This window comes from Oncorhynchus clarkii, chromosome 7 (assembly GCF_045791955.1).
Source record: "Oncorhynchus clarkii lewisi isolate Uvic-CL-2024 chromosome 7, UVic_Ocla_1.0, whole genome shotgun sequence".
Classification (NCBI taxonomy): Eukaryota; Metazoa; Chordata; class Actinopteri; order Salmoniformes; family Salmonidae; genus Oncorhynchus; species Oncorhynchus clarkii.
In genome coordinates this window covers 48,011,674-48,035,437 of record NC_092153.1, presented here as the reverse complement: position 1 = coordinate 48,035,437, position 23,764 = coordinate 48,011,674, and the positions used below count along the sequence as shown (strand labels likewise).

General features: G+C 44.5%; 1 protein-coding gene across 1 annotated transcript in view; it reads right to left on the bottom strand.

Annotated features, from left to right (window-relative positions):
• Nucleotides 1–206: 206 nt before the first annotated feature.
• LOC139413407 (leucine-rich repeats and immunoglobulin-like domains protein 1) overlaps nt 207–23,764 on the bottom strand; it is a 60,226-nt gene continuing 36,668 nt past the window's right edge. Inside the window, exons 14-18 of the mRNA XM_071160743.1 lie at nt 15,294–15,575; nt 5,912–6,340; nt 5,658–5,789; nt 5,215–5,472; nt 207–4,470 (exon numbers count right to left, since the gene is read on the bottom strand). Of these exons, the coding sequence (XP_071016844.1) occupies nt 4,256–4,470; nt 5,215–5,472; nt 5,658–5,789; nt 5,912–6,340; nt 15,294–15,575 (1,316 nt within the window). The 3' untranslated portion in view covers nt 207–4,255. The remainder of the gene's footprint in view (nt 4,471–5,214; nt 5,473–5,657; nt 5,790–5,911; nt 6,341–15,293; nt 15,576–23,764) is intronic.

Sequence of the window (23,764 nt, the reverse complement as noted above, 5' to 3'; positions counted from 1 at the left end):
TTAAACCCTTTACAATGAAGATCTGTGAAGTTAATTGGATTTTTACAAATTATCTTTTTTTGTTGTTTATTTACATTGAGGCAGAAGACACATGAATGAGTTCTCTATGCTTTTAACAAAGTAGTCTAAACCAATGCGTTTGCTTTGCCTAGCCCATTTGAGACCACATTATTGAACCACAAAGACAAGGAAAAACATACTACACATTTATATAATAGCAAAAATGTGATTTTATTAGACACTTCAATGTTTAAGCTTTGACATTGGTACAATGGTTTCAGACAGTTTATTTCAATAAATTACTGCACATCACCCCTGCATCCATTCAGGCGTTGACATAATGGGCCGACACTCTACTGACAACTTATGACTGACCATCTAGAATTGCTGCTCTCTGAAGAATATTCTCATAAGTCAAACAATTTGACCCATTTTTGATAAAGTAAATAGCAAAACAAGTGCTTACAAACAATTAGCCTATAAAATGGCTAAACATATGCATACATTACAAAATGTAATTCTGTTTAAACTGACATTCACAGTATATGGTTTTGTCAGCCCAGTTTACCCAGGCCTGTAGACAGGGGGCATTTCTCCTCAGGTTGGAAGGGGTACATTTCACAAGTTTCCCAATAGTAAGCTGTTGATAGAATTTAGAGGTGTTCAGTTTGTACCAGTCAATAATAAAACAGGTTTTTGTACCATTATCATAATGATGATTATTATTATCAGTATTATTGTGTGTGGTGCTCTGACAAAGGCTAAATACTGGCCATTCCCTGTGTGCACACACACACACACACACAACAGTGAGACATGATAGCAATCAAACAGTATGACAACGGTCTCAAAATGCCCTCCTGGTAAGAATTCCACATTCCCTTTTACAGCGTGGCAGGTTCATGGTATAGAATAACATACTGGGATGGAAGGGGGGATAACAAATTATTCTAGGAATTGGACCACATTCATAACAAATGTGTATTCAAAGGATCTGGACCTTTAGTTGAACAAATAAAGAATAATGAAAACAAATGGAGCTGAGGCAACGTGGAGGATCTATTCCCCAAACCAAAAGGCAACTGAAGTGCAGCAGCTTGTTGGTAGCAGGTGTTGGAACTAGTTCAGGGAACAGAACACAACATTTAAGGAACAGTATCAGAACAAAAGTGATCTACACTGTTCCTGAACAGAACCGTTATTATAAAAGCATGGGAATCGGTTAATAACATTCTTTTACGTTCTGGCAAAAAAATGCAACAAAGCAGCTATGCAAAGCCCTCATTCTGTCACTCAGAAACTTATCCCAGTGTCTGCCTGTCAGCTGGAAATCTTTACCAGTGTGTGCGCGCGCGTAGGCTACCTGCCCCTCCCCTCCGAAGAATAGGCCCTAGCCTACAGAAATTACAAGCAAGATTCAGAAATTAGGGAGAGATTTTTTAACTAGAGAAGAATGTATTAACTTTTTCAATGTTAGTTAAATATACTATAGTTATCATGTTTCACATTGGATTTATTAACTACAAATAGGAAAGACATGTTTTTATTTTCATTCTGGTGCCGCTCTGCACAGCTTGTTAGCTAGCTAGCCCTGGTCCAACGTTAAGACAACTCTCTGAAGTTCAAAGACATTCAAAGTTCCTCCATAGAAGACACTCTTCTGTAGGTTGAATATTTGTGGGCCTAATTCATATAAATGCATGTAATAAACAAGATGCCCAGCGCTTCAAGCCAAGCCTCCTCTGCTCTCTCTCACTACACAAACAAATATGCATCTCGCGCCTTACACGTCTGTCCAATGAATGTAAAAAAATAAAATAAAAACTATAGCTTACCCGCTCCATTGCAAGCTGCTCTATCCGCACTAATTGGTGAAGTAATTTAATGTTGGCATAAATAAAAAAGAATAAATCACATGTTTAAAAGGGAACAGTAAGGAACGATATAAATCAGTATTTTTGGAGGTTCAAACAGCTTCAGAACTACATTTCTTGTTGTAAAAACAAAATAAGAAAAAAAAGGTTCTGTTCAGAACAAAACAAAAGGAACAAAAATGTGGTTCTAAGCCCTGGTTGGTACAGTGCTTTCGGTAAGTATTCACAGCCTTTGAATTTTTCACATTTGGTTGAGTTACAGCCTGAATTTAAAATGGATTAAATGTTGATGTTTTGTCACTGATCTACATGCAATACCCCATAATGTCAAAGTGGAGATATGTTTTTAGACATTTTTACAAATTCATAAAAATAAAAAGTTGAAATGTATTGAGTCAATAAGTATACAGCCCCTTTGTTTTGTCAAGCCTAAATAAGTTCAGGAGTATTTTTTTTTTAAACAAGTCACATAAGTTAGACTCGTGTGTTTAACATGCTTTTTGAATGACATACCTCATCTCATCCACACATACAATTATCTTTAAGGTCCCTCAGTCAAGCAGTGAATTTCAAACACAGATTGAACCACAAAGACCAGGGAAGTTTTCCAATGCCTCATAAAGAAGGGCACCCATTTGTAGATTGGTAAAAATATCTTACGGTTAAGTTATTAATTACACGTGGGATGGCGTATCAGGCATCGTTCCTAACTCAGTTGATGGAGAGGAAGGAAACCCCTCTGGGATTTCACCAGGAGGCCAACGGCGACTTTAAAACAGAGTTTAATGGCTGTGATGGGAGAAGACTGAGGATGGATCAACAACATTGTACTTACTCCACAATACTAACCTAACTGACAGAGTGAAAAGGAACCCTGTAAAGAATATTTAATATTCCAAAACATGCATCCTGTTTTCAGTAATACTGCAAGGAATGTGGCAAACCAATTAACTTTTTATCCTGAATACAAAGTGTTATGTTTGGGGCAAATTCAATACAACACATTACTGAGCACCACTCTCCATATTTTCAAGCATAGTGGTGGCTGCATCATGTTATGGGTACTCTTGTAATCGTTAAGGACTGGGGAGTTTTTCAGAATAAAAAAAGAAATGGAATGGAGCTAGGTGCATGCAAAATTTGAGAGGAAAACCTGGTTCTGTCTGATTTCCACCAAACACTGGGAGATGAATTTACCAATCAGCAGGACAATAACTTAAAACAAAAGGCCAAATTTACATGGGAGTTGTTTACCAAGAAGACAGTGAATGTTCCTGAGTGGCCGAGTTACAGTTTGAAAGTCATTTTCCATAAATCTGCAAACATTTCTAAAAACATGTTTTCACTTTGTCATGGGGTAATTGTGTGTAGATGGGTGAAAATCCATTTTGAATTCAGGCTGTTATAACAACAAAACGTGGAATAAGTCAAGGGGTATGAATACTTTCTGAAGGCACTGTAGTCAGTACCATGACAGGTGGAAGAGACTTGACATTCCATGGCTATGTCAGAAATGAGTCGCATTTCCTGACTAGAATTTCTTACATTCCTATTGGGTTACATGCACCGAGTCTGTTTCCAGAGGTCATTTATGATGAGTACAAAAGTGCTTAAACATCAAAAAACCTAGATTAATATCCCAAACACTTCCTTGTCATAGGTGTTACCATATCACGTACCAAAATAAATACAAATTAAAGCTTCCTTCATAAAATACCAGTAAATATGAGTTATGGTTTAAGGCCATGATGGCAGCATTTGCGTTTGTCAAACAACATTCAAGTGCAATAAAGTGTTCCATGGTATGACAAAGAGTGTACGATAGCTCTCACAAATCTCTGCTATACTACGAGTCCCGTTTGTGGTTTCTTTGATCATGCAATAAGGCACCGCAGTTGAAGCTGGTAAGTAGATGCTTTTAAAAGAGAGAAAAAAATACCATCACTCCGTTCTTTGTCATGCACAGAATAAATTCAAATACTCTTTGTAAAAGTTATATAATATATATGAAAACTCTTATGTACAGTTAATTGTCCAATGGTATATATCTCTTTCGCTCTCTTTCACACATTACTGTAAAACATTCCCTACATTTGCATGCTTCAAATGCAAGTCACATTTGGAGCTAGGATTGGTTGACACCTCCCAGGGGAAGGTTTTAAGTATGTACAGCTGATACGCTCAAATGGGACGCCACCCACACAAGCTCTGCCTTCAAACCTCTGGATGCCACCCCCCTCCCAGCTCCCACCCACCCTGTTAGTCCAAACAGGGGAGGGGATCAGATCTTGGCCTCTCTGTTTGAGGTAGCAGTTCCCAGTGCAAAGAACAAGTCCACTCAGGGCTAGTGAGTCTATTAGTGTCAGGGTGGGGAGGGCCTGCTAGTCGCTGGCGCTCCTGAGGGGGGTGCTGTCACTCTGGGAGGCTCTGGGAGTGTGTCCGTTGGACAGTAGAGTCTGTCTGAGCTCTGGCTCACGATCCGTGTCCAGTGTGTCTTGGCGTCTTACGGGGGCGAGTTTCACCGGCTTGTGGAAGGCCTCCTCCTGGGATGGGGAGCACACTAGAGTTGTGTGTCCCGTCCTGTTCACTGAGGGACCTGGGAGAGAACAGAGAGAGAGAATAGAGAGAGAGAACAGAGAGAGAGAACAGAGAGAGAGAACAGAACGCCACGTCAGCCAGTCATTGCACATACACTTATCAAGACATCTATCTGTACAGAGCTCCAGGCTATGGGTTATGAAATGCATCCATATTGCTACGTTTACATGATGAAGCGTAGATCGACATTCCAACCACCAAAATCCTCCCAGATGGTTCCTTGCCAAAAGGTACAGGATCCCAGGACAAGACCCATCTTGCTCCTCTGTGAGTGTGGCAGCGACGGGAACTCAAGGCTGTTTTTCATTTTTACTTAAGGTGGGAGGTATCCTACCAACTACAGTAGAATACACTCAAATATAGGCCGCAGACTATCCATCATGTTCCCTTCATGGTGATTCATCATGGCAGGGTCATCTACACAACTAAGGGCTCCAACCACAGGTTCTCCAGCATTCCCCATCCTGTCCTCAACAGTGTGGAATAGGAAGCTCGCTCTGGGATCCTGAGTGGCGCAGCGGTCTAAGACACATCTCAGTGCTTGAGGCATCACTATAGACACTGTTTCGAATCCAGGATGTATCACAACCGGCCGTGATTGGAAGTCCCATAAGGCAGCACAGAATTGGCCCAGCGTCGTCTGGGTTTGGCCGATGTAGGCCGTTATTCTAAATAAGAATTTGTTCTTAACCGACTTGCCTAGTTAAAGGAAGGTTAAATAAAAATACATTTAAAAAAATACCTTTTCTGTTGTGGTGGTTTCTCTGTGATGTAAATTCAGGTGGCGAGGAAATCCTTCTGACTCCGTTGGGGGTCCCGTTGGAGAGGGGTCCCGTATCCACCCCTAGTGGTACAGGTACATTGTAGTCCATGTGGTGGGGGTGTTGTTGGTACTCCAGGCCTACAGGTCCCAGCCCCTGGGTGAGATAGTCGAAGTCTGTCTTGGAGTAGCTGTTTCCGTTCTCCATACACTCTGTACACACTACAGCCCCATTGTAACCTACACCAGCAAATAAAGAAAACATCATTATTAAGGCGCCTACACTTTCCCACAATTCCATGAATTTAGAGTAGATGTAAAGCAAACATTCCCTGATGTTAGATAAAAAAATGACTGAGCGGTCCAGCAGTTCAGTCATGGAGGAGAATTGGAGGTTCATATGGGAACCAAGCTGAAGACTTTACCTGTGTTGTCTATGTGTCCGTTGAGCGGAGGTCCAATGCTAGCCTCCACGCGGATACACACGTCCTGGCGCTCCGAGAGGGTCCCCTGGGAGGACAGGTAGCTGGGGACATCCGGGGGCACGATTGTCTCATCTGGGAGGGGAGGAGAGGGGACAGATAACATTAGCACCAGCACAAACTACAGTCAACAACAGAAAATGGATGATGAACAGCCATTTCCTGTGATAACTATAACTATATGAGAGCCCTCTCACCGGTGTTGGTTACGCTGCACTCGTCACTCTTCTTGCGCGTCTGGTAGATGATGCACACCCACACCAGCGAGGTCACCACGATGCTGGTCACCACAGCGATGACGATGATGCCCATAGTGACGGTGCTGGGGCCGGACGGGGCGACGCAGCCGGTCTGGCGGACACTCAGCTGGCTGTGGCCGCGCTCTGTGCCCAGCGTGTTAGACATTACGCACGTGTACCTGCCAGCGTCCTCTAGGGCGGCGCTGCCGATCACCAACAGCTGGTTGCCGGGGGTGAAGTGGTGTCGGTCGGAGGAGCGGAGGGGCTCGTCGTTCCTCAGCCAGGTGATTTTGGGTGGGGGGCTTCCCAGGGCCTTACACTGCAGGGCTACAGTCTCCCCCACCACCACACTATGGTCCTCCAGCTCTTGGGCCAGGTGGGGCGTCTCTGTAGACGGGAGGGAAAGGTCAAAGTCTAATAATCCCACTAGCGCAGACAGGTCATTCCCAACTCTACTTATTACTTTAAACCACATTTTGACAACTGGTGATAGTCCATCACATTTTGTTCAAGTTGATGCATTAATGTACACTACTGGAATAGAGCTGAACCCTGTGTCTCCCAGATAACGTCTCAGCAGCGTTAACACTGAACAGTGTGTCTTATAGGGGATTCTTGTGTAGTGACGTCAGGGACAACCGTAGCATTTTAACTAATTATAAACTTCAGCTAACTCAAGTGTTTTGCAACTACATAGCATGTCAGTTAACCTTTGGTTAAGGTTAGGAAAAGTGTTAGGGGAAAGGTTATCCTAACCGCTACGTCAATTCTCCTAAATGCTACATTAAATATCCTAACCGCTACGTCAATTCTCCTAAATGCTACATTAAATATCCTAACCGCTACGTCAATTCTCCTAAATGCTACATTAAATATCCTAACCGCTACGTCAATTCTCCTAAATGCTACATTAAATATCCTAACCGCTACGTCAATTCTCCTAAATGCTACATTAAAATATCCTAACCGCTACGTCAATTCTCCTAAATGCTACATTAAATATCCTAACCGCTACGTCAATTCTCCTAAATGCTACATTAAAATATCCTAACCGCTACGTCAATTCTCCTAAATGCTACATTAAATATCCTAACCGCTACGTCAATTCTCCTAAATGCTACATTAAATATCCTAACCGCTACGTCAATTCTCCTAAATGTTACATTAAATATCCTAACCGCTACGTCAATTCTCCTAAATGCTACATTAAATATCCTAACCGCTACGTCAATTCTCCTAAATGCTACATTAAATATCCTAACCGCTACGTCAATTCTCCTAAATGCTACATTAAATATCCTAACCGCTACGTCAATTCTCCTAAATGCTACATTAAATATCCTAACCGCTACGTCAATTCTCCTAAATGCTACATGAATTATTCTAACCACTGCGTTAATACTCACAAATGCTAATGACGCAAAACAAGTAGTTCGGGCTGTCAATGACAGTGAGCATATCATGTACATAATTCTAACAAGCGTTTTGTGGAGGCGCGTCCAAAATTGAAAGACAAACGCAACACTGTTTTGTCAATCACCTATCAATTATCACGTTGGAATCAATTGCGCGAGGTTAAATGTCCTGTTAAAACTAACAACTCAAAAACCACACGGAACCTGGGAATAATGTGTAAATCACTGGTTAGGGGACATTTTGTTGAAAACAGTTAGCTACATTTTGAAGTGTTGCATTTTGATTCAAGTGCGTCACCAACGCAGTAAGTGTAAAGCAACACTTTCTTGTAAATCACTTCCATCAATTTCACACTGAAATCAATAGAACAGGGGAAAATGTTTTGGTATAGCGCTGTTTAAACTAACACTATTCAAAGGCCACAAGGAAACTTGGAATAACCTGTACATGGTTGGTTAGATAAGAACTTGTAGAAGGCTTCTATCTATATTTTGGAATGGCGGCTGTTGATTTTGGGAGGCTGACATCACAGAAAATAAAACAAAATTACTTTTTCTGTTAGTTGATTTCAACGAATTACGACCTGCCATAGAATATCAACAGTGACAACGGCTGGCTGCTTTTAATTAATAATTAGACTTTCAAATCCATGTATTTTTTATAGAGAGACCACCCAGATGTATCCATTCCATTTGAGAAAGAAAATGATAGCTAAGTTCTAAGACCTGATATTGTGTCATCGTGTTGAATATAAACTTCTATATCCCCCCAATTAGGTCAAATCGTCAGCTTGTGTGATGTAGTAACAAATACTGTCCACATGTAAATATGTGGACAGTGTGTGTGTGTGTGTGTGTGTGTGTATATACAATACAGTGCCTTGCGAAAGTATTCAGCCACCTTGAACTTTGCGACCTTTTGCCACATTTCAGGCTTCAAACATAAAGATATAAAACTGTATTTTTTTGTGAAGAATCAACAACAAGTGGGACACAATCATGAAGTGGAACGACATGTATTGGATATTTCAAACTTTTTTAACAAATCAAAAACTGAAAAATTGGGCTGCAAAATTATTCCGCCCCCTTAAGTTAATACTTTGTAGTGCCACCTTTTGCTGCGATTACAGCTGTAAGTCGCTTGGGGTATGTCTCTATCAGTCTTGCACATCGAGAGACTGAAATTCTTTCCCATTCCTCCTTGCAAAACAGCTCGAGCTCAGTGAGGTTGGATGGAGAGCATTTGTGAACAGCAGTTTTCAGTTCTTTCCACAGATTCTCGATTGGATTCAGGTCTGGACTTTGACTTGGCCATTCTAACGCCTGGATATGTTTATTATTGAACCATTCCATTGTAGATTTTGCTTTATGTTTTGGATCATTGTCTTGTTGGAAGACAAATCTCCGTCCCAGTCTCAGGTCTTTTGCAGACTCCATCAGGTTTGGTCCTGTATTTGGCTCCATCCATCTTCCCATCAATTTTAACCATCTTCCCTGTCCCTGCTGAAGAAAAGCAGGCCCAAACCATGATGCTGCCACCACCATGTTTGACAGTGGGGATGGTGTGTTCAGGGTGATGAGCTGTGTTGCTTTTACGCCAAACATAACGTTTTGCATTGTTGCCAAAAAGTTCAATTTTGGTTTCATCTGACCAGAGCACCTTCTTCCACATGTTTGGTGTGTCTCCCAGGTGGCCTGTGGCAAACTTTAAACAACACTTTTTATGGATATCTTTAAGAAATGGCTTTCTTCTTGCCACTCTTCCATAAAGGCCAGATTTGTGCAATATACGACTGATTGTTGTCCCATGGACAGAGTCTCCCACCTTAGCTGTAGATCTCTGAAGTTCATCCAGAGTGATCATGGGCCTCTTGGCTGCATCTCTGATCAGTCTTCTCCTTGTATGAGCTGAAAGTTTAGAGGGACGGCCAGGTCTTGGTAGATTTGCAGTGGTCTGATACTCCTTCCATTTCAATATTATCGCTTGCACAGTGCTCCTTGGGATGTTTAAAGCTTGGGAAATCTTTTTGTATCCAAATCCGGCTTTAAACTTCTTCACAACAGTATCTCGGACCTGCCTGGTGTGTTCCTTGTTCTTCATGATGCTCTCTGCGCTTTTAACGGACCTCTGAGACTATCACAGTGCAGGTGCATTTATAAGGAGACTTGATTACACACAGGTGGATTGTATTTATCATCATTAGTCATTTAGGTCAACATTGGATCATTCAGAGATCCTCACTGAACTTCTGGAGAGAGTTTGCTGCACTGAAAGTAAAGGGGCTGAATAATTTTGCACGCCCAATTTTTCAGTTTTTGATTTGTTAAAAAAGTTTGAAATATCCAAAAAATGTCCCACTTGTTGTTGATTCTTCACAAAAAAATACAATTTTATATCTTTATGTTTGATGCCTGAAATGTGGCAAAAGGTCGCAAAGTTCAAGGGGGCGGAATACTTTCGCAAGGCACTGTAAATACACACACACACAAAGTCGGAAGTTTACATACACCTTAGCCAAATACATTTAAACTCAGTTTCACAATTCCTGACGTTTAATACAAGTTAAAAATTCCCCGTCTTAGGTCAGGTAGGCTCACCACTTTATTTTAAGAATGTGAAATATCAGAATAATAGTAGAGAGAATGAGTTATTTCAGCTTTTATTTATTTCATCACATTCCCAGTGGGTCAGAAGTTTACATACACCCAATTAGTATTTGGTAGCATTGCCTTTAAATTGTTTAACTTGGGTCAAAAGTGTCAGGTAGCCTTCCACAAGCTTCCCACAATAAGTTGAGTAAATTTTGGCCCATCTCTCCTGACAGAGCTGGTGTAACTGAGCTAGGTTTGTAGGACTCCTTGCTTGCACACACTTTTTCAGTTCTGCCAACAAATGTTCAATAGGTTTGAGGTCAGGGATTTGTGATGGCCACTCCGATATCTTGACTTTGTTGTCCTTAAGCCATTTTGCCACAACTTTGGAAGCATGCTTGGGGGGTCATTGTCCATTTGGAACACCCTTTTGCGACCAAGCTTTAACTTAATGACTGATGTCTTAAGATGTTGCTTCAATATATTCACATAGTTGTCCTTCCTCATGACGCCATCTATTTTGTGAAGTGCACCAGTCTCTCCTGCAGCAAAGCAACCCCACAACATGATTCTGCCACCCCCGTGCTTTACGGTTTGGATGGTGTTCTTCGGCTTGCAAGCCTCCCCCTTTTTCCTCAAAACATAACGATGGTCATTAAGGCCAAACAGTTCTATTTTTGTTTCATCAGACCAGAGGACATTTCTTCAAAAAGTACGATCTTTGTCCCCATGTGCAGTTGCAAACCATAGTCTGGCATTTTTATGATGGTTTTGGAGCAGTGGCTTCTTCCTTGCTGAGCGGCCTTTCAGGTTATGTCGGACTCGTTTTACTGTGGATATAGATACTTTTGTACCTGTTTCCTCCAGTATCTTCAGATCCTTTGCTGTTGTTCTGGGATTGATTTGCACTTTTCGCACCAAAGAACATTCATCTTCAGAGACAGAATGCGTCTACTTCCTGAGCGGTATAAAGGCTGCGTTGTCCCATGGTGTTTGCTATTGTTTGTACAGATGAACGTGGTACCTTCAGGTGTTTGAAATTGCTCCCATGAATGAACCAGACTTGTGGAGGTCTACAATTTTATTCTTGAGGTCTTGGCTGATTTCTTTTGATTTTCCCATGATGTCAGGCAAAGAGGTGCTGAGTTTGAAGGTAGGCCTTGAAATACATCCACAGGTACACCTCCAATTGACTCAAATTATTTCAATTAGCCTATCAGAAGCTTCTAAAGCCATGGCATCATTTTCTGGAATTTTCCAAGCTGTTTAAAAGGAACAGTCTTAGTGTATGTACACTTCTTAGTGTATGTACACTTCTGACCCACTGGAATTGTGATACAGTGAAGATTAAGTTAAATAATCTGTCTAAACAATTGTTGGAAAAATGACTTCATGCACAAAGTAGATGTCCTAACCGACTTGTCAAAACTGGTTGAAAAACGAGTTTCAATGACTCCAACCTAAGTGTATGTAAACTACCGACTTAAACTGCACACACACACACACACACACACACACACACACACACACACAGAGAGAGAACAAAAGTACTGTTGGTCCCATGTTTCATGAGCTGAAATAAAAGATCCCAGAAATGTTACACATGCACAAACAGCGTCTCAATTTGTGCACAAATTTGTTTACATCCCTGTTAGTGAGCATTTATCTTATGATATAATATAATCCATCCACCTGACAGGTGTGGCATATCAAGAAGCTGATTAAACAGAATGATCATTACACAGGTTCACCTTGTGCTGGGGACAATAAAAGGCCACTCCAAAATGTACAGTGTTTTCACACAACACAATGCCATGGATGTATCAGGTTTTGAAGGAGTGTGCAATTGGCATGCTGACTGCAGGAATGTCCACCAGAGTTGGTTGCCAGAGAATTGAATGTTCACTCTACCATAAGCTGCCTCCAACGTCGTTTTAGAGAATTTGGCAGTACGTCCAACCGGCCTTACAGCCGCAGACCATGTGTAACCACGCCAGCCCAGGACCTCCACATCCGGCTTCTTCACCTTCGGGATGTTTCAAGACCAGCCACCCACACAGCTGATGAAACTCAGGAGTATTTCTGTCTGTAATAAACTAATTCTGATTGGCTGGGCCTGGCTCCCCAGTGGGTGGGCCTGGCTCCCAAATAAGTGGGCCTATGCCCTCCCCACCCATGGTGTCGGAGGGGATGGCTGCCGTTTTACGGGCTCCGAACCAACTGTGCTATTTTGTGTGTTTCTTTGCTTTGTAACTTACTTTGCACATAATGTTGCTGCTACAGTCTCTTATGACCGAAAATAGCCTCTGGATATCAGAACAGCGATTACCTCGAACTGGACAAAGATTTTTTATTTAATGAGTCCGACACGAACCATATACTGTTTCTCCGAGACCAGGTCCAAATCCCCGTCATTCGCGTGAAAAAAAGACGCAGGTACAGGGGACGGAGATCGGGGTGCCAAGTGAGAATTTGTCAGCGAGTGGTTAATGTGGCTCTACCATCCATTCTATTGGCCAACGTGCAATAACTGGAGAATAAACTGGATGAGCTTCATTCAAAACGCAGACAAACAAATCTGACCATAAATCTATCCTCCTGATTCCTGCTTACAATCAAAAACTAAAGCATGAACTACCAGTGACTCGTCCAATACGGAAGTGGTCAGATGTCGCGGATGCTACGCTACAGGACTGTTTTGCTAGCACAGACTGGAATATGTTCTGGGATTGTGGCAGGGCTTGAAAAATATTACAGACAACAAAGGGAAACCCAGCCGCGAGCTGTCCAGTGATGCAAGCCTACCAGACAAGCTAAATGCCTGTTATGCTTGCGTCGAGGCAAGCAACATTGACGCATGGATGAGAGCACCAGCTGTTCCAGACAACTGTTTGATGTGAACAAGACCTTTAAACAGGTCAACATTCAAAGGCAGTGGGGCCAGACGAATTACCAGGAAGTGTACTCAGGGCATGCGCAGACCAACTGGCAAGTGTCTTCACTGAAATTTCCAACCTCTCCCTGACAGTCTATAATACCTTCATGTTTCAAGCAGACCACCATAGTCCCTGTGCCCAACAAAGCGAAGGTAAACTGCCGAAATGACTACTGCCCTGTAGCACTCAGGTCTGTAGACATGAAGTGTTTTTAAAGGCTGGTCATGGTCACATCAACATCATAATCCTGGAAACCCTAGACCCACTCCAATTTGCATACCGCCCCAACAGATCCACAATCTCAAATCGCACTCCACACTGCCCTTTCTCCCCTGGAAAAAAGGAACACCTATGTGAGAATGCTGTTCATTGACTACAGCTCAGCGTTCAACACCATAGTGCTCACAAAGCTCGTCACTAAGCTAAGGACCCTGGGACTAAACACCTCCCTCTGCAATTGGATCCTGGACTTCCTAAACGGGCCAGGTTGTAAGGGTAGCCAACAACACATCTACCACACTGATTCTCAACACCGGGGCCCCTCTGGGGTGTGTGCTTAATCCGCTCCTGTACTCCCTGTTCACCCATGACTGCATGGCCAAGCACAACTCCAACACCATCATTAAGTTTGCTGACGACACAACGGTGGTAGGCCTGATCACCGACAACAATCATTCAGCCTGTAGGGAGGTCAGAGACCTGGCAGTGTGGTGCCAGGACAACAACCTCTCCCTCAATGTGAGCAAGACAAAGGAGATGATTGTGGACTAAAGGAAAAGGAGGTCCGAACACGGCCCCATTCACATCGACCTGGCTGTAGTGGAGCGGGTCGAGAGTTTCAAATTCCTTGGTGTCCACATCAACAACAAACTATCATGGTCCAAACATAAGACATTTGTGAAGAGGACACAACAACACCTTTTTCCCCCCAGAGACAGAAAAGATTTGGCATGGGTCCCCAGATCCTCAAAAAGTTCCACAGCTGCACCAATGATAGCATCCTGACCGGTTGCATCACCGCCTGGTAAGGCAAATGGTCGGATTCCGAGCAGAATGCGCTACAGAGGGTATTGCATAAAGCCCAGCACATCCCTGGGGCCTAGGATCTATATACTAGGCGGTGTCAGAGGAAGGCCCAAAACATTGTCAAAGACTCCAGTCATCCAAGTCATAGACCGTTCTCTCTGCTACCGCATGGCAAGCGATACCAGGGCGCCAAGTCTAGGTCCAAAAGGCTCCTTAACAGCTTCTACCCCCAAGCCATAAAACTGCTGTACAATTTTTGTTTTAATGGCAACGCGGACTATTTGCATTGATCCCCCCCACCACCACCACCCCTTTACACTGCTGCTACTTGCTGTTTATTATCTATGCATAGTCACTTTAATAACACTACCTACATGTATAATTTACCTCAATTAACTTGAGTAACCTGCACATTGGCTCGGTACCGGAACCCCCGTATATAGCCTCATTAGTTATTTTATTGTGTTACTTTTGATTCTATTTCTTGAACTGCATTGTTGGTTAAAGGATTGTAAGTAAGCGTTGTATTTGGTGCATGTGACAAATAAAATGTTATTTGATGTTGGGTTTATATTTTTGATCAGTATATCTTAATTTAGGATGATAGTAAATAAAAATAAAAGATTCCTCACTAGTTTAACCATTTAGAGATTTTTAAAAAAGGCTCCTAAGCACAATTGAACCAGGCTCTCTACAGCGTCCATAGGTCTGTGCAGCAGGCTGAACGTTTGACGCCCCTACTCTTAGACAGAACACTTTCCCTCTTAGCAGGAAACAAAATGATTAAGAGATCTCACTTCCTCCTCTCCCACCCTCCTTCCCCCTCTGTCCCCTCCCCACCTCTTCAGACAAGGCCTCAGCTCTGAGCTTTCCTCATACATGACTAAACACTACAAAGCAACTCCTGAGGGCTATTGCTCTCTCATATCCTGTGAGGTGTTCTGCACTACGACAGTACGACATACAGTGGTGTAGACCAAGCCCTTACACATCCACAGTACTTGACAATGTAATCTCAACTAGCCTCAGTTCTCACACTTCCAATAGAAGCCCCTCCAGGAGAACTGAGGCCTCCACCCGAGAGAAGGGTAACAAACACTCCTCTGTGAAGTCCCCCTATCCCACCCTCCCCCATCTGACCACTACCCTGACCTCTGACTCAGAGGAAGGCCACAGCTGCCAGAAGCCATTCATTCTTTGACCAAGGCTGACCAGTTCACAACTGGCTTTAGACCAGTTTACAAGTGTTCATTTTTAGACAGAAGTAGTATCTATATTATGGTCACCTGAACCATGAATCCTCAAACATTGTAAAGGGGTGTGGGCAATTTTGTCAGTAGGTGTAGGGCATGGCCAGCAGTCAAGTCCTACCTAGCACGATGAGAGAGGCGTTGGCAGACACGGTGCCCGCTGTGTTCTTGGCGGTGCAGCTGTACACGCCCATGTCCTCCAGCTTGACGTCCATGATGAAGAACACGTCATCGTCAGGCATCACGTGCATCCGCCGCTCGCGTGCCGCCGGGAAGTCCGTGCCTCCGTCCTTTTGCCAGGCGATCTCAGGGGTGGGGTGGCCCTCGGCCGCACACTCCAGCTTGGCAGTGGTGCCCGTACGGATGGTGTTGTCTCGAGGGGTCTTCACAAACGTAGGCATGACTGTGTGGGAATGGAGATGAGACACTTGGTTGGCCACAACAGAGAGAAGTCGGAGGTTAACACAACAGCTACATAACAGTCCCTCCCATTTTGCAATGTAGAGAAAGTATTGCAGTTTAAAAAAGGACATTTCCTGCAATTCTACACATTTTGTAATTCCTTATGCCATGTTCATATGATATCTGTGAGATTGACTAACAAAATTAATGAACACTGAATGTGTGCCCAGTTGGTAATTAAGTGATGATTAGGTCTACTACAAGGTTTAGATAGCTGGACTACCTTACTTAGCAATCCCAACAAATATTAGCTGACATGCGCTAATTGAGTGACTAACAAGTGGAAAACTGCAATACTACATTTTGAAATGGCACCTTGTGTAGTCTACTTCTCAACAGTAAACTGAGAGCATTTTATTTGTATGTTTGGGGGTCGGGGGCGCCCTAGCAGCCTCAGGGCCCTACGTACAGTAGTCTGCGTATAGAGAGAGGCAGCTCTGCTATCATTGCATAGAAGTTAAATTGGGTTGGGGAGATGGCTTGGGAGAGGGTTTCATTTGGGTGGGCAGGTCAGCCAGGAAACCAAACTCCAGACTGCCAGCAAACAATCAGTCAGCATCGGTTAGCCTAACTGACAGGGCTTGTAATATATGGGCACTGTCAGCACCACAACAAGCCTAAATCAATTTGTTAGAAATTCCACCCTGAGAAACTCACACAGAGAGATGCAGAAGGACAGAGAGAGTGAGACTTTGTTCAAGCTAAGAATTACCACTAATCTCATTATGCCCTGTTATGGAGTTTAATTGTGCAAAATATCTACAAAATCAGCACATTACAGAGGGAAAATTATCCAAACACACACAAACAAACCAGGGCTGTCCCAGACAACAAGAAAAAAAAAAAACTTGGTTGCCCGAGAGTCGCTGTTCTTTCGACAAAACGATTGGTCAAAATGTTTAAACTTATTTTTCCATATACAGGGCATTTTGTTACGTTACAGACTTATTCTAAAATGTATTAAATGTTTCTCATCAATCTACACACAGTACCCCGTAATGACGAGGCAAAAACAGGTTTAGAATATTTCGCAAATTTATTAAAAATAAAAACAGAAATACATAATTTACTTAAGCATTCAGATCATTTGCATTAATACTGAAACTGAGCTCAGATGCATCCTGTTTCCATTTATCATCCTTGAGATGTGTCTACAAATTGATTAGAATCCACTTGTGGAAAAGTCAATTGATTGGACATGATTTGGAAAGGCACACACCTGTCTATAAGTTCCCACAGTTGACAGTGCATGTCAGAGCAAAAACCAACCCAATTTTCCAATTTTCCGTAGAGCTCCAAGACTCTTCCTAGAGTTTGCTGCCCGTCCAAACTGAGCAATCGGGGGAGAAGGACCTTGGTCAGGGAGGTGACCAAAAACCCGATGGTCACTCTGACAGAATTCCTCTGTGGAGATTGGAGAACCTTGCAGAAGGACAACTATCTCTGCAGCACTCCACCAATCAGGCCTTTATGGTAGAGTGGCCAGACAGAAGCCACTCCTCAGTGAAAGGCAAATGACAGCCCGCTTGGAGTTGCCAAAAGGCACCTAAAGACTCTGACCATGAGAAAAAAGATTCTATGGTCTGATGAAACCAAGATTGAACTCTTTAGCCTGAATGCCAAGCGTCACATCTGGAAGAAACCTGGCACCATCCCTACGATGAAGCATGGTGGTGGGAGCATCATGCTGTGGGGATGTTTTTCAGTGACAGGGACTGGAAGACTAGTCAGGATCGAGGGAAAGATGAAAGGAGCAAAGTACAGAAAGATCCTTGATGCTCCAGAGCGCTCAGATCTCAGACTTGGGCGAAGGTTCAACAGGACAACGACCCTAAGCACATGGCCAAAACAACGCAGGAGTGGCTTCGGGACAAGTCTCTGGATATCCTTGAGTGGCCCAGCCAGAGCCCGGACTTGAAGTTGATCAAACATCTCTGGAGAGACCGGTAAATAGCTGTGCAGTGACACTCCCCATCCAACCTGACAGAGCTTGAGAGGATCTGCAGAGAAGAATGGGAGAAACTCCCCAAATACAGGTGTGCCAAGCTTCTGGCGTTATATTTTTATTTTATTTTGAATACATTTGCAAAAAATTCGAAAAACCTGTTTTTGCTTTTTCATTATGGGGTATTTTGTGTGGATTGATGAAGAAAAAGTATTATTATTTTAAGAAATTTTAGATTAAGGCTGTAACGGAAAAGTAAAGTGGTCCGAATACCTTCTGAATACGGGATGATGTATAACGCCAGGCATATTTAACAGTCAGGCGATTGATTATGGACCTAATTAAATTGGGGTTTCCTCTCTCCTCAATTTTCTTAGACAATTAGGTTAAGGCAAGGGCTGTTTCCTCATCTCTGCTGCCTCCGCCACATTGTTATCAGTCCAATATGATGGTTAACGTTGCTATTATGCACATAGTAATAGAGGGAAAGGCGCCAATTCTATGGCGGACTGATGAATATGTTTCAGAACCGCGGACAGCGGCCGTATCCAATGTGGGAGAAAGTGCATTTGTTATAGAGTGATATAGATTTATTAGTGTTGCACCATTATTTTTACATAATATAACCATATACAACTCCAACATCACGTCTTAGAGCAGGAGTGGGCAATTCCAGTCCTCGAGGGCCTGATTGGGGTCACAGTTTTGCCCCAGCTAACACACCTGACTCCTATAATCACCTAATCATGATCTTCAGTTTAGAATGCAAGTTGATTAATCAGCTGTGTTTGCTAGGGATGGAGAAAAATGTGACACCAATCAGGCCCTCGAGGACTGGAGTTGCCCACCACTGTCTTAGAGTGACGGACTGTGACATCCCCGTAGCTTCCGCAATGGATTAGTCCACAGAGACAGGCGCGAATTAGACAGGTGTCTTGTGCACCATGCGGCTGCTCGTCTAAAGAAATCTCAGTCGACCAATAGCCTACCGACCAAGCAATTGACCAGTCAACTAAATGGGGTCAGCCTTAAAACAAACACCCACACATTCACAAATGCAATCTTTGATTTTACACTGCTGCCACTCACGGTTTATTATCTATGCATAGTAACTTTATCCCTACCTACTGTACATGTACAAATTAACTCAATTAACCTGTACACCTCAATTAATGTGCACCGCACATTAACTCAGTACCGGTACCCCCTGCATATAGCCTCCACATTGACTCAGTACTGGTACCCCCTGCATATAGCCTCCACATTGACTCAGTACCAGTACCCCCTGCATATAGCCTCCACATTGACTCAGTATCGGTACTCCCTGCATACAGCCTCCACATTGACTCAGTACCAGTACCCCCTGCATATAGCCTCCACATTGACTCAGTACCAGTACCCCCTGCATATAGCCTCCACATTGACTCATACCAGTACCCCCTGCATATAGCCTCCACATTGACTCATACCAGTACTCCCTGCATATAGCCTCCACATTGACTCATACCAGTACTCCCTGCATACAGCCTCCACATTGACTCAGTACCAGTACCCCCTGCATATAGCCTCCACATTGACTCATACCAGTACTCCCTGCATACAGCCTCCACATTGACTCAGTATCAGTACCCCCTGCATATAGCCTCCACATTGACTCATACCAGTACTCCCTGCATACAGCCTCCACATTGACTCAGTACCAGTACCCCCTGCATATAGCCTCCACATTGACTCATACCAGTACTCCCTGCATACAGCCTCCACATTGACTCATACCAGTACTCCCTGCATACAGCCTCCACATTGACTCAGTACCAGTACCCCCTGCATATAGCCTCCACATTGACTCATACCAGTACTCCCTGCATACAGCCTCCACATTGACTCAGTACCAGTACCCCCTGCATATAGCCTCCACATTGACTCATACCAGTACTCCCTGCATACAGCCTCCACATTGACTCAGTACCAGTACCCCCTGCATATAGCCTCCACATTGACTCATACCAGTACTCCCTGCATACAGCCTCCACATTGACTCAGTACCAGTACCCCCTGCATATAGCCTCCACATTGACTCATACCAGTACCCCCTGCATACAGCCTCCACATTGACTCATACCAGTACTCCCTGCATACAGCCTCCACATTGACTCATACCAGTACTCCCTGCATACAGCCTCCACATTGACTCAGTACCAGTACCCCCTGCATATAGCCTCCACATTGACTCATACCAGTACTCCCTGCATACAGCCTCCACATTGACTCAGTACCAGTACCCCCTGCATATAGCCTCCACATTGACTCATACCAGTACTCCCTGCATACAGCCTCCACATTGACTCAGTACCAGTACCCCCTGCATATAGCCTCCACATTGACTCATACCAGTACTCCCTGCATACAGCCTCCACATTGACTCAGTACCAGTACCCCCTGCATATAGCCTCCACATTGACTCATACCAGTACTCCCTGCATACAGCCTCCACATTGACTCAGTACCAGTACCCCCTGCATATAGCCTCCACATTGACTCATACCAGTACCCCCTGCATATAGCCTCCACATTGACTCATACCAGTACTCCCTGCATACAGCCTCCACATTGACTCAGTATCAGTACCCCCTGCATATAGCCTCCACATTGACTCATACCAGTACTCCCTGCATACAGCCTCCACATTGACTCAGTATCAGTACCCCCTGCATATAGCCTCCACATTGACTCATACCAGTACTCCCTGCATACAGCCTCCACATTGACTCAGTACCAGTACCCCCTGCATATAGCCTCCACATTGACTCATACCAGTACTCCCTGCATACAGCCTCCACATTGACTCAGTACCAGTACCCCCTGCATATAGCCTCCACATTGACTCATACCAGTACTCCCTGCATACAGCCTCCACATTGACTCAGTATCAGTACCCCCTGCATATAGCCTCCACATTGACTCATACCAGTACTGCCCTCCACATTGCATACAGCTCTCCAGCCTCCACATTGACTCAGTACCAGTACCCCCTGCATATAGCCTCCACATTAACTCAGTACCAGTACCCCCTGCATATAGCCTCCACATTGACTCATACCAGTACTCCCTGCATACAGCCTCCACATTGACTCAGTACCAGTACCCCCTGCATATAGCCTCCACATTGACTCATACCAGTACTCCCTGCATATAGCCTCCACATTGACTCAGTATCAGTACCCCCTGCATACAGCCTCCACATTGACTCATACCAGTACTCCCTGCATACAGCCTCCACATTGACTCAGTACCAGTACCCCCTGCATATAGCCTCCACATTGACTCATACCAGTACCCCCTGCATACAGCCTCCACATTGACTCATACCAGTACTCCCTGCATACAGCCTCCACATTGACTCAGTACCAGTACCCCCTGCATATAGCCTCCACATTGACTCATACCAGTACTCCCTGCATATAGCCTCCACATTGACTCATACCAGTACCCCCTGCATATAGCCTCCACATTGACTCATACCAGTACTCCCTGCATACAGCCTCCACATTGACTCAGTACCAGTACCCCCTGCATATAGCCTCCACATTGACTCATACCAGTACTCCCTGCATACAGCCTCCACATTGACTCAGTACCAGTACCCCCTGCATATAGCCTCCACATTGACTCATACCAGTACTCCCTGCATACAGCCTCCACATTGACTCAGTACCAGTACCCCCTGCATATAGCCTCCACATTGACTCATACCAGTACTCCCTGCATATAGCCTCCACATTGACTCATACCAGTACTCCCTGCATACAGCCTCCACATTGACTCAGTACCAGTACCCCCTGCATATAGCCTCCACATTGACTCATACCAGTACTCCCTGCATACAGCCTCCACATTGACTCAGTACCAGTACCCCCTGCATATAGCCTCCACATTGACTCATACCAGTACTCCCTGCATATAGCCTCCACATTGACTCAGTACCAGTACCCCCTGCATATAGCCTCCACATTGACTCATACCAGTACCCCCTGCATACAGCCTCCACATTGACTCATACCAGTACTCCCTGCATACAGCCTCCACATTGACTCAGTATCAGTACCCCCTGCATATAGCCTCCACATTGACTCATACCAGTACTCCCTGCATACAGCCTCCACATTGACTCAGTACCAGTACCCCCTGCATATAGCCTCCACATTAACTCAGTACCAGTACCCCCTGCATATAGCCTCCACATTGACTCATACCAGTACTCCCTGCATACAGCCTCCACATTGACTCAGTACCAGTACCCCCTGCATATAGCCTCCACATTGACTCATACCAGTACTCCCTGCATATAGCCTCCACATTGACTCAGTATCAGTACCCCCTGCATACAGCCTCCACATTGACTCATACCAGTACTCCCTGCATACAGCCTCCACATTGACTCAGTACCAGTACCCCCTGCATATAGCCTCCACATTGACTCATACCAGTACCCCCTGCATACAGCCTCCACATTGACTCATACCAGTACTCCCTGCATACAGCCTCCACATTGACTCAGTACCAGTACCCCCTGCATATAGCCTCCACATTGACTCATACCAGTACTCCCTGCATATAGCCTCCACATTGACTCATACCAGTACTCCCTGCATACAGCCTCCACATTGACTCATATCAGTACCCCCTGCATACAGCCTCCACATTGACTCAGTACCAGTACCCCCTGCATACAGCCTCCACATTGACTCATATCAGTACCCCCTGCATACAGCCTCCACATTGACTCATACCAGTACTCCCTGCATACAGCCTCCACATTGACTCAGTACCAGTACCCCCTGCATACAGCCTCCACATTGACTCAGTACCAGTACCCCCTGCATACAGCCTCCACATTGACTCAGTACCAGTACCCCCTGCATACAGCCTCCACATTGACTCAGTACCAGTACCCCCTGCATACAGCCTCCACATTGACTCAGTACCAGTACCCCCTGCATACAGCCTCCACATTGACTCATACCAGTACCCCCTGCATATAGCCTCCACATTGACTCATACCAGTACCCCCTGCATACAGCCTCCACATTGACTCATACCAGTACTCCCTGCATACAGCCTCCACATTGACTCATACCAGTACTCCCTGCATACAGCCTCCACATTGACTCAGTACCAGTACCCCCTGCATACAGCCTCCACATTGACTCAGTACCAGTACTCCCTGCATACAGCCTCCACATTGACTCAGTACCAGTACTCCCTGCATACAGCCTCCACATTGACTCAGTATCAGTACCCCCTGCATATAGCCTCCACATTGACTCAGTACCAGTACCCCCTGCATATAGTCTCCACATTGACTCAGTACCAGTACTCCCTGCATATAGCCTCCACATTGACTCATACCAGTACTCCCTGCATACAGCCTCCACATTGACTCATACCAGTACTCCCTGCATATAGCCTCCACATTGACTCATACCAGTACTCCCTGCATACAGCCTCCACATTGACTCAGTACCAGTACTCCCTGCATATAGCCTCCACATTGACTCATACCAGTACTCCCTGCATACAGCCTCCACATTGACTCATACCAGTACTCCCTGCATACAGCCTCCACATTGACTCATACCAGTACTCCCTGCATATAGCCTCCACATTGACTCAGTACCAGTACCCCCTGCATATAGCCTCCACATTGACTCATACCAGTACTCCCTGCATATAGCCTCCACATTGACTCATACCAGTACTCCCTGCATACAGCCTCCACATTGACTCATACCAGTACTCCCTGCATACAGCCTCCACATTGACTCATACCAGTACTCCCTGCATATAGCCTCCACATTGACTCAGTACTGGTACCCCCTGCATATAGCCTCCACATTGACTCAGTACCAGTACCCCCTGCATACAGCCTCCACATTGACTCATACCAGTACTCCCTGCATACAGCCTCCACATTGACTCATACCAGTACTCCCTGCATACAGCCTCCACATTGACTCAGTATCAGTACCCCCTGCATATAGCCTCCACATTGACTCAGTACCAGTACCCCCTGCATATAGCCTCCACATTGACTCAGTACCAGTACTCCCTGCATATAGCCTCCACATTGACTCATACCAGTACTCCCTGCATACAGCCTCCACATTGACTCATACCAGTACTCC